This window comes from Lontra canadensis, unplaced genomic scaffold (genome assembly GCF_010015895.1).
Source record: "Lontra canadensis isolate GAN:19392208 unplaced genomic scaffold, GSC_riverotter_1.0 scaffold1, whole genome shotgun sequence".
NCBI classification, from domain to species: domain Eukaryota; kingdom Metazoa; phylum Chordata; class Mammalia; order Carnivora; family Mustelidae; genus Lontra; species Lontra canadensis.
The window spans coordinates 104,931,646-104,943,834 of NW_022630995.1; the positions used below are offsets into that span (position 1 = coordinate 104,931,646).

Genomic DNA, 12,189 nt, shown 5'->3' on the forward strand with positions numbered 1-12,189 from the left:
CCACAGGCATAAATATGATCATTAGTGCTTTACAAGTTAGTTAAAATTAATCCAGAGATTTTGTCCAATGGCCACAATTTTCCCAGCTTTTACTTTTCTCCTGCCGCCATATCAAATCTAAAGATCCTCTTAATTGGTCCTGAGCGACTGTTTGCCAAGATCACTTTTCTCAATATACGAAATATAAGTATATATTCACAGTAGCATTTTGTTATTCGATATTTGCCAGCAAGTTGTAGGCTATGTGTTTTTTTTGTTGTTACTAACGCAAAACAAGAAGTAAAATAAGTCCCATCGAAAAATAGTAATTCTTTCCTTTATTTAGTAAGCATTTTTATTCTAAAAAAATGTTTATTCTTTACCCAAATGAGTATTGTTTTACACACATTGGAAAAATAATTTCTTTATAATGATTATTAAACCTAGGACAGTCTATGGACAAATGATATGGAATCTACAGCCTCACAGAGGAGCACCATGGAAAACATGAAGAAAACTCTTAGCATTAGCTTTTTGTATTATCAGTATGAGGTAGTAGAAAAGAAATTTATGTAGACATTTAAGGCTGAAGAGAACGTTCAGTTGGGAAGTTTTGATTGGTTTTCAGAGAAATCGCCCCTCTGAGATGAATGGAGTGAGGGGTTTTGGCAGAATGTCCCCTTTCACTGCCTGTTATATCCACGACTCTTTAGTATATGAAATGAATCTAACTGTGATTCTAATTTCTTATACTATTATCATTATCGTTGTCACCTTGACTGCTACAACTTGGTGTATTTTCTTTAAAGTCTTAGGTTGGTAATAATATACTTAGTAAATGTAAATATTTCCCTTCAGTTGGGATAGCGTGTGCACAAATGTTATTTGCTTTATTCATGCAAGTTGCATATAATAATAATAATAATAATAATGTAATAATAGAACATTTACTTTGTGCCAGACACTGCTCTAATTTTCCGTGTGTAAATGCATTTAATCTTTCAACACTCCATGAATTACATTCTAATCATGATTTTACTGATGAAAAACCAGGGCACAGAGAGGTTGCACACTTTCGCCAAGGTTCACACAACCTGCAAAAGGATTGAGATGGAAACTTGGCAGCCTGACGCCAGGGCTCGCAAGTTAACCTCTGTCTGTGTTCTTTTAGGTCAGCTTTGTTATCTGCAAGTTTTCGGGGCAGTGTTTGTCCCGATCCCCTGTTCAACTCATGGCTCCGTTATGTTGAGGTGACTAACTATTCTTCAACAAGAAAAGAGCAGCTTTTGAAATGAAGTCATTTGTTATCCCTTTAAAATTACATGAATGATATACATTCAAATATATACATTACTAAAAGAATGGGGTATCTCTTATGTTCCTCTCAAATAAATGATTTCTCTCTTTAAAAAGTGTCCCTTAGGTACTTAGACTCTTGCTTTTGTTCATTTAGCTCCATTGTGAAAGTGTCATTGCTGGAGGTCACTTTCTAAATAGATATTGTTGTCCAGTCGTCCACTTGCTTACATTGAAGCATTAATGGGACAGAGGATAAAACAGAAAACCCATCAAGATTTAATATTTAAGAATTACCCTGAGTATGTGTTTTAATTGAATGCATCCTCAGTGTCGTTGCAATGACAAATGAACTTCTTGGTTGCGTGACCATCACTGCTACATAATTACCGATTTTGGCAGTGAAGCAATTGTGGAACTTCCCTAAGTAAGTAGTAACTCAGTGAGTGAGGTAATCCCTGCTTCTCACAGATTGTCGCCCATAGAATTAGAGGATTGAGCTCTCGAAGTTATACAAGACCTTAAATGAAGATGAAGACAGGGAGCAATGCTAAATCCTCCATGCAGGTTCATTGGCAAGTCCTGCTGCCACTTGAAGGGGATCAGCTGGGGGATGTGTCCTGAGGTGTTGCATTCCATCTTCTGACAGATGGTTAGAAGATTCTTAGACTGAACTGAAACCAATTTTCTAGAAATCGAATTCTCTGTAAAGCATTTAATAGGAGGAAAAACAGGGACAGTCTACGTAATGTTGAAGACCCAAATCATTGGCTTATTACTTGCTATTCGTTGTCTGGAAATTCTAGATCTGCAAGAAACTTGACCCTGCCAATGTCAAAAAGTCTGCTGTGAATTTACTTTCCACAGAAAATATCAAAGATATGGGCTTAATATAAACTCAATGCCAAGGGTATCTTGGAGATAGCAACCTAGAACCATAGCAAGCTCAGGGCTTGATACCAAGTACAAGCTGAAAGGTGAAAAGAGTGTTCTCTGATTGCATACAGATACCGCCAGTATTCCAGGTACCTCCTGCCAGGGTATCCTAGTGCACTTGGAGCTTATGAGTATATCGACCACATTGAATGAGAGCAAGGCATGGGCACAGTGTCTTCTAAGGCCATGCCCACTTCTCTAGCAGTTTAAAGCTTCAGCTAAACCTTTTTCTCTCATTTACTACAGTGGCTTAAGCCTTGTTTCTAGCATTATAACTATACGGATTAGAACTTAAAGATAAAACTGGTAAAAAACTCATAATTCATTCTTTCCTCTTGGCTTAGCAAAAAATACCTAAAGTTCTCTATGTGAAATTATAACGTGGAAAAAATTCACACTGTTTCACTGGACTTGAACTGATTGCAAGGATCAATTTTTGGCCCAGACTCTCCAGATGTTAGTATTTCGATGTGATTAGGTGGGAATTATAAAATGGCAATGTGTTAAACATAGATAGCTATCCCTTCCTTGAAGAATTTGAAACTGCATCATGATACTTTGTGTCTTTCAGGTGCCAGATATTTTATCTAATCATATATATTATCATGTATATTAATCCCATATATCATTTTATTTGATCTTCATACTTTGAAAACAACAGAACAGAACAGGTCATAATTTTTCCTACTTTACAAGTTTAGAAGGTAAAGCTCAAATCAGGAGAAATATTTTTCCAAGTTCACACAGTTACTTTGTGACAGAGCCAATATTGTTTCCACTCTTGTCTAATTTAGAGACACTTTGGCAATTTTAAAGCAGGGCTCAGCCTCCGAAGTGACATGCTATCTTTCTCCTGAATTCCAACATGTACCCTTCATACTGCTCATATGTGGTTAGTTACATTTTTAGCCTCATGAGAAGTTACATGTTTTATGTTCTGGAAAAATTTGTTTTTACTTTTTCTTTGCCTGCCTGCCTGCCTTCTGTCATTCCTGTCTTTCTCCATCTTCTCCTTCCTTTCTCTCTTTCCTTTCCTTAGACCTTTTCTTCGACCAACATTATTAAACACCAACCATGTGCCAGGTATGGTGCAAAGCACTGTGAAAGGAAAAAAGTGATCTTTGCCTTCTTCATCCCTTCCATCATTTTCCTTTTATTGACTTACCCAAATTCTGTATTTGAATAATGAGCTTCTTCAAAATTTACTAACATAATATTAAAAAGAGAAACACATAATACACACACACGAGTACACACACAACCATAAAATTGGCTCATACTATTTCATAGGTATATCTGGTACAGTCTCTTTCCTTCACGTACGTAGGATACCATCAGCCAAGTTCTATGTAGGACACTTACAGCAAAGTAACAAGGTGCCATGAAGGATGAGTGTACAAGGTAGGAGGAGCAGGCAAGGACTAGATATGTGCATAAGAGGATTATATACAGTAACACACATGTGCGTATTTTGAAAAATACAAAATCATTAGCTCACAGCTTCGAAGAAATTATATATACCTACTATTCATATTTATTAATGATAAAATATTTCAGATTGATTGAAATTCAGTCACTACATGGAAGTTATTGAGAACTTGCCAGTGAGAGACCCTATATACTAAATCAAGCAATTTAAACACTAAATTTCTCAAGAAACCCAGACTGAAGAACGTCATTAAGACAAAATTACCTAAAAATAAAGACTTGAAATCTGCCTCCATAAATGACTGAACACTCACTCTTGTATCAATCTTATGAACTATAGAGTAAAAGTGAGTTATAAGTTGTAGTCCTTGCTCACCAAATACAGCAACCCTCATGAATTAATAAATTTCCCTTAGCCTAGGTCACTAGTAATAATGAAAAGAATCTTTTTAAAACAAAATACACCAGGCAAGTACAGGACATTGAGGGAAAAACAAAAAGGAAATGAGAGTTAGAAGTCAGGTTTCAAAATGTAAGGAATCATAGAGATTGTGTTTATAGATGCTATAATATGTACTACAAAAACTATACATATATGTCTTCACAAAATCCTTAAGGAAAATTATACCTTAAAAAAATAATATTGGGAGGGAATAAATGAAACAAGTCAGGGCCAGGAAAGGAGACAAACTGTAAGAGACTCTTAATCTCAGGAAACAAACTGAGGGTTGCTTGGAGGTTGGGGGGCGGGGGAGGGATAGGGTGACTGGGTTATGGACATTGGTGACTGTATGTGCTATGGTGAGTGCTGTGAATTGTGTAAGACTGATGATTCACAGACCTGTACCCCTGAAGCAAATAATACATTATATGTTAATAAAAGAAAAAAGTAATCTCTGTGGGAAAATACAGATTTTTAAAAATGTATAGTATCTCTCCCAGAATCAAAGAAACACTTTCATGCAGCATACAGCAAAATCTTAAAATATTGGCAAAGAACATTGTAAGTATATAGGTCCTATCTCAAGAATTTTATCCATGTGGGGCGCCTGGGTGGCTCAGTGGGTTAAAGCCTCTACCTTCGGTTCAGGTCATGGTCCTAGGGTCCTGGGATCGAGCCTCTGCTCGGCAGGAGCCTGCTTCCTCCTCTCTCTCTGCCTGCCTCTCTGCCTACTTGTGATCTCTGTCTGTTAAATAAATAAATAAAATCTTAAAAAAAAAAAAGAATTTTATCCATCATGTCTCCTTCTGTGATGGTAGGACTTTGCCAAAAGAACTCACTGATGCTAGTTTTCCTGCTGGGGTATCTGTAGTCTACAGGTGGCAGAACTGAAATTTAAAAGATTAATTAATTAATTAATTCTTGGGTCTATTATGCTTTTTTTCCTGTTCTTTTTCTGGTTGTTTTATAATGATTCTAGATTGCCGCCATTTGCTTTCTTCTCATCTTTTCTGTCCCTCTGTCCCATCTTTTGAAGATGGGCGTGGATGGTCATTTAGGGTTAAGGAGAAGAAAAATATTATTAGAATTCATTATTTCCATTCTTTTGACCTCTCCTCTCCTCTATTGAAAATAGCACTAGTGGTGCTGAGAAAGCCTGAGAAGTATGCTGGGAGCATTACATTACTAATCTAAAGGCTTTCAGAAAAGACGCTTTGTATTCCTCTTGAAATCCACTTGAACTGTGTTGAACCCATGGTTTGGTGAACCAGTTAATAACTCTTGCTAGCAATATGTCGCTAACTTCTCTTAAATTAGAAGGTCTGTTTGGATATTTCTGTTTTGTTTTGTTTTTCACTCATTGCCCTATCATCATCCTCCCTGATGATGACAATTACAAAGATGTTGAGAAATGTTACCGAGTTCTTACGAAATACTGGTTTTTGTGTCTCATCAGAATCTCAAATTTTAAGTAGGGGAAACCCCTTTAATTTACAAATTTGGATATGGCCTAGCATTTTAGTGCATAGTGTGGTAAACAGAGGAAGGAATTTTGTTCTTGGGTTTCAGTCTGTTCAGGGCACCTAGTTGTGGCATTAAAAATAATAGAGGTCCAGTGGCCCTTCTCTATTTTCAAGTAGGAGCTGTCCCTTGATTACTGATTTTGTATCTTGTGCATGGCATGGCTTCCATGTTTATGCTGGGTTCTACAGGTGCAGTAAAAACAATTAGAACAAGTAATTGCATAACTTTTAGACCATAACTTTGACATCAGAGAAAGAATGGGCAGTCAGACCTCCAGACTCATGGGGATTAGTATTCTTTCCATTATATTTTTCTGGCTATTCTTCACAAGTGCATGTGCAACAGACGAGCACTTTTTTCTATGCAATCTGGTCCACTCTAAATTTGGCTAATAACGCAAGGTCTGTATATATGTCATCATCCCTCTCCAAGCCTCTGATGTAACTGTTCAATGACAGGAGGTCATGGATAATTGCCTGTGAAATAGTGAGATTTCTTGATGGTAGACTTTGTTCTTTCTCTGTTTCTCAGACAAGATCTCAGGAGTTGGTCTCGAGTGATTCTTGAAGTGCAACCATTTGTATTATTTATACTGCACTGGAGATAAATGTCTTTCAAGTACTTCAGAGAACAGCACACTGTTAGGGCTCTAGTTGAGTTTTGTAATCCCAGTGACAGTTAGAGGCAGGTGGCAGGGGCGGACGTGGGAGGTGGAAGATGAAATGTTAACTGTGAATTTCGTGACTATAGATATTTGGGACTGTTTTGGTTTAAAGGTTTTTTTTTTTCCGTGTATTTTTGTGATATATATATATATATATATATACACACACACACACACACACACACACACACGTACATACACACACACACATATATATATATACACACATATATATAATACAAAATAATAAAAATTCATGAGTAACCTATTAATGTGAGGTTATTTGGGACGTATTTGTACATGAATATTTTATGTCACTGAAGAAAAAGAATATATATTGGTGCATTTGCATTTTTATGTTAGTTATTCTTTTTTTAACCTATAGAAAAGTAGGAAAATGTTCTATAAATAGCTTCTAGAATTACTGAGAATATTAATCAATAATTGCATTAATGATGAGGTCTTTGTCCCAGAAGTTTGTTGTTATTCAGATCTGTAAGTGGTCATATAAATTTTCTAGATAAAGTTAGGGGAGGTAATTGAGACCTCAAAACATTAAGTCGCCTCGGGTCTTGTGAGTATTAAATGAGAGAACCCATCTAGCAGTCGGGGTTCCTGGCCCTCCAATTCAGTGCTCTTTTGTTTTTTTACAAAGAATAAATGTGGAAGGAGAATCTGTCCAAAACTTGTCAGACATTGAATGATTTGTGCAGTTAGGTTGAGAATATCATGGAATTCTAGAAAGAATAAGGACTTTAGATTCAGGCCAAAACTGAATTTAACTGCTTCTCAAGTGTGACCTTGGGCAAATAACGTCTCTGTTTGCTTATTTTCAAAATGCAAATGATTAAGAACGACTTTTGAGGGATATTGTGAAGATTTGTGATTCTGTTTTGTGAAGGACCAAATACAGTGCCTGGCATATAGTAGATGCTTAGTAAATGTAGCCACTGTTAAAATGTTATTATTTCTGGTGTTAATAAACAAAAATGGAATCTGAAAAAAATGTTTGTTTTATCAGGCACTCCAATAAATTGTGTTGAGTCAATGTTGAAAGAATAAATGCTTTCTCTCACCAGCTACAAAACAGAACTTCCATTTTATCTATAGAGCAACCCGTACCCTCAGTTGTAAATGTGCATCGTATTTCATTTTCTCAAATATGTATTTTGGCAAAAGCTAAAACACCTTTAATTATGAATACGATATTCAAAGATAAATTACTATGACCACTAGGACTAGAATTCATTCATCCATTTATAATTTGTAAGAGACAGAAGGGAATGGTGGGAGGGGAATGGATTTGATGTCAGTGAAAGCTGAGTTTAGATAGGAGTCTGTTCATCCAGTTACTGGTTGCATGATTATGAGCAAGCCACTTCACTTCTCAACCTCGATTCCTTAGATTATAACATGAAAGCAGTCACACCAGCCTCTCAGATTTGTAGTAAGGATTAAGTGAGATATTCTGTAGAGCCTCTCCCTAAGCCTCTCCCTATCCTCCAGGGCACTGTTAGTTATAACATCTATTTTCCTTCTTCCTTCTGTGTCAACCTAATGCCAATAAAAAGGGGGGGCACTTAGAGAAGAAATTATTCTTCAAAAAGACAACTTAGGGATACCTGAGTGGCTTAGTCAGTTAAGTGTCTGCCTTCAGCTCAGGTCATGATCCCAGGGTCCTGGGATTGAGCCTGCATTGGGTTTCCAATGAAGGAACATAGGGAGCTTCACAGGGAGCCTGCTTCTCCCTCTCCCTCTGCCCCTCCCCCTGCTTGTGCTTGCTCTCTCTCTTTCTGTGTCCAAAAAAAAAAAAAAAAAAAAAAAGACAAACTTAGAACCTTAAAGATCCTTTGGAATTTGTGAGGATACACTCCTGCTACGAATATGCTGTATCCAAAAATAGTAAAGACCTTTTCAACGGAGCCAGTATTCAGGCAGTACTTAGCAAAGGTGGGGAACACTTCACCTTTTCCATCTGGTGGATCAGAAGTATGGATATGGTAATTTGCCATGATTCTTTCTTTTGCATGCCTTTAATACTGTACGAGTGTATCCTTAGGCCGAGTGTCACATGGCATAAATGATAGGATAACTTAAAGAAGAAGGGGTGTATGGAAACATATGCAGGCTTCAGCATTCTGTGGGAAGAAGAGAATAATTCCCTTCATATCAATGTTGACTGCACTATCTGCATTTCTTGTCCCCAAAGTGTCATGATTCTGTTCCCTGGAACCGGCTGGTAAGCCAGAAATATGATTCAAAGCAAAGACCATACTGTTCTCAAGTATGATTTTAGTGAACTGCAAGCTGCTGAAAACATCAACATATTATTAGGCTACAATATGATATATATAGTATCCAAATTACAGGAGAAACGATAGAGCCTCCTCATATTCTGCATTGTATAAACCCACCAGAAAGATTCTATTCGTTCTGGGCCACACTTTTATAGGGGTATTGCCAATGTGGAGCGTTCCCAGAAAAAGGATGAGCAGGATGAGGAAAAGGCACTAAAAGCCATCCCATCTGAAGTAGAGCCAAAGGGAATAGGAAGAATTTTCCTGAAAAAAAAAAATTTTAAGAGAAATACCGAGATCAGTCCTTAGCTTCTGAGCATCTATATTTAAACGGTGGTATGGGGACGCCTGGGTGGCTCAGTGGGTTAAGCCTCTGCTTTCAGCTCAGGTCATGATCTCAGGGTCCTGGGATCCAGCCCTGCATTGGGCTCTCTGCTCAGCACGGAGCCTGCTTCTCCCTCTTTCTCTCTCCCTGCCTCTCTGCCAGTTGTGATCTCTGTCTGTCAATTAAATAAATAAAATCTTTTAAAAAATAAAATAAAATAAATAAAAATAAAATAAAAGGTGGTATGTAGGGACGCCTGGGTGGGTCAGTTGGTTAAGCGTCTGCCTTGGGCTCAAGTCATGATCCCAGGGTCCTGGGATCAAGTCCTGCATGAGGGAGCCTGCTTCTCCCTCTGCCTGCTGCTCTCCCCCCCACCCCATTTGTGCTGTGTCTCTCTTTCTCTGACAAATAAATAAAATCTTTACAAAAATTTTAAAAAGGTGGTATGTGAAACACAAAGAAACATGAAGCTTATTGCATAACACTTGTCTTTAAAAATATGGAAGTTATGTCTTAAAGACATAGAAGAATGGCTGTGATCAAAATTGAATAATAAATGCAATATAGAGGTGTAAGTCAATGACTTTTGGAATTCAGAAGAAGATTAAGGTTATATCCACTAGAAGAAATCAAAATATTTCACTGGAGGGGTAGAGTCTGGACTGGACACCACAGAATGGAAAAATTGGGGTACTCAGCAGTTTCTAAGAAAATATTCCAGGTGAGGGCACCTGTGTGGCTCAGTTGGTTAAGCGTCCAAGTCTTAGCTCAGGTCTTAGACTCAGGTCTTGATCTCAGGGTCGTGAGGTCAGCAGTGGGCTCCACACTGGGCATGGAGCCTAGGCACCTGCATATACATATATATATATATGTATGTATATACATGTGTATATACACACATGTACATATACATATTTATATGTATATATGTATATTCCAGGTGGAGGAGCAAATGCAGTTATGAAAGCAATGCTATGTGAAAGATCTTGTTAAGTAAGAAGTTAATGCAAGGGCTCAAATACAGTAAACTTTTGGTAGCTTTTCCAAAAAAGATTTTGAAGGCCTGTCTTTACTCTATTATCTATAATCAAGTGCTACAATGTAAAAAACAAAATAATGAAAGGGTTGATTTCTCTATGTTTTAAACCCCTAAACAAAACAAGACAAAACCCATTTGATATCATCTAGGATCTCTTCAGTAATTTCCACTAATGTAATGCTAATCAGGCCACGAGAGGATAATGAAAGTAAAATCTTTCCAAAGATCAAGAAGGTATGATGTGAGAGTTTTGTTCTTCATATTTAAAAGATTGTCATTTAGAATCAGAAGCATACTTGTTCTGTATTTTTCCGGAGGGAAGATTTGGATCAGTAAATGGTAAGGAAGTTTTCAGCTCAACTTGAGAACTTCCCACAATTTAAAACTGTCTATCCATAGAACAGATGATGCCGTTAAAGCAGGCATCATCTAAATTGAAAAGTAGAGAGAGTCAATTATCATATGGTTTCACTTACTTGTGGAGCATAACAAATAACATGGAGGACATGGGGAGATGGAGAGAAGGGAGTTGAGGGAAATTGGAAGGGGATGTGAACCATGAGAGACTATGGACTCTGAAAAACAATCTGAGGGTTTTGAAGGGGCGGGGGGTGGGAGGTCAGGGGAGCCAGGTGGTGGGTATTGGGGAGGGCACGTATTGCATGGAGCACTGGGTGTGGTGCATAAACAATGAATTCTGTTACACTGAAAAGAAATAAATCAAAAAAGAAAAGAAGGTAATCAAAAGAAAAAAAAAAGTAGCTACATTCTTTCATGATGACTAGTTGATAACACTGTATTGTGTAATTGTGCTAAGAGAGTAGAACTTAAATGTAAATGTGCTAAGAGAGTAGAACTTAAGTTTCTGTCTCTCTCTCTCTCACACACACACACACACACACACAAGATAACTAAGTGAGGTGATGGATGTGTTCATTAACAACTGTGGGAGCCCTTTCACAATGTATACATAAATCAGATCATTATGTTGTACATTTTCAATATATTACCATTTATTATATCTCAATTATACCTCTATAAGGCTGAAAAAAATGTGGGAAATTATATGGGGCTCCTGCTTGATTAAAGCTCCAGCTTGGGAAAAAGTTAAACTAAAAAAAAAAAAAAGAAAGAAAGTACTCACAGAGGAGCTCCTTGCTGGCTCAGTCAGCAGAGCACGCAACTCCTGATCTTGGGGTTGTAAGTTCGAGCATGTTTGCTGCAGAAATTACTTAAAAATGAAATAAGAAAGGGAGAGAGAGAAGGGGAGGGAGGGAGGAAGGAATGTAGGAAGAAGGAAAGAAGAAAGAGAGAAAGAACTCACAGAGACCTACTAAACTTGTATCAGGATTGTTATAGAATGAATTTCTGAATCTGGTTACAAGTGAGACTAGTGATGTTCTTAGGATCTCTGCAACCATAACTTTTTATGTAACTGTGTATCTAAGCTACAGACACCATGCAAAGCAGAGTGAAAGGGGCAGATTCATTTTCCTAAGTCATGGGTGGTTCATTCTTTTCAGAAGTCTAGGGTGAAGTCAGATACCAGTATAAAATTTTGTGCAGGATTCAATCCAGACACTTTATTTTATTAAGTCAAGAATGCAGTCTGATTTAAACTACTGTGTATAACCATTGTGAGTTCTACTGGGAAATGTGTGGTTTTCTTTTTTCTTTAAGCGTAGAAGTAAATTCTGTTCAAATATTTGTGGAGATTATTAAATTGTCAAACAAATTTAGCTATACCACTTTTGTTAGGCTCATTAGATGTTAAATAAGACTACAATGTTCTTGGCTGTGAGAGGAGCTTGACCAATTCCTGACAGACTTTTGATTAACCATATTATATAAATATTTGCCAAATTGTAATGCCATTTCATATTAGCATTCATATATTGTGCAGTTACATATTATACTGAGTATAGTTTAATTCCCAATAGTATAAACATTTGTGACTGATGAAGCTACTTGTCTTGATATTTGGAACTTAAGTTACATAGTTGAATTCTCTGGATCAACTAAAGCCATGTGGGGAAGCAGAAATATGCGCATGTGAATCTAATGCCCTTGTGTTTGTTGTTTCCAGCTGCAGTATTGAAGTATGAGAACAACGTCATGAATATCAGGCAATTCAACTGTTCTCCTCACCCATACTGGCTTCCAAATTTCATGGATGTTTTCACTTGGTCCCTGCCATTTGTTGGGGAAAAAGGTGTGTTGGGGAATCTTGAGATGTTCTTAATGTAATCATACAAGAAG

The 12,189-nt window shown here is 37.2% G+C and overlaps 1 protein-coding gene across 6 annotated transcripts in view; it reads left to right on the forward strand.

Moving 5' to 3' along the window:
• Positions 1-12,189, forward strand: part of PPP3CA (protein phosphatase 3 catalytic subunit alpha) — a 317,790-nt gene that overhangs the window by 268,254 nt on the left and 37,347 nt on the right. For all 6 annotated transcript variants that reach the window (XM_032860901.1, XM_032860903.1, XM_032860906.1 and 3 more), the window contains one exon: positions 12,017-12,142. In XM_032860901.1, the coding sequence (XP_032716792.1) occupies positions 12,017-12,142 (126 nt within the window). The remainder of the gene's footprint in view (positions 1-12,016; positions 12,143-12,189) is intronic.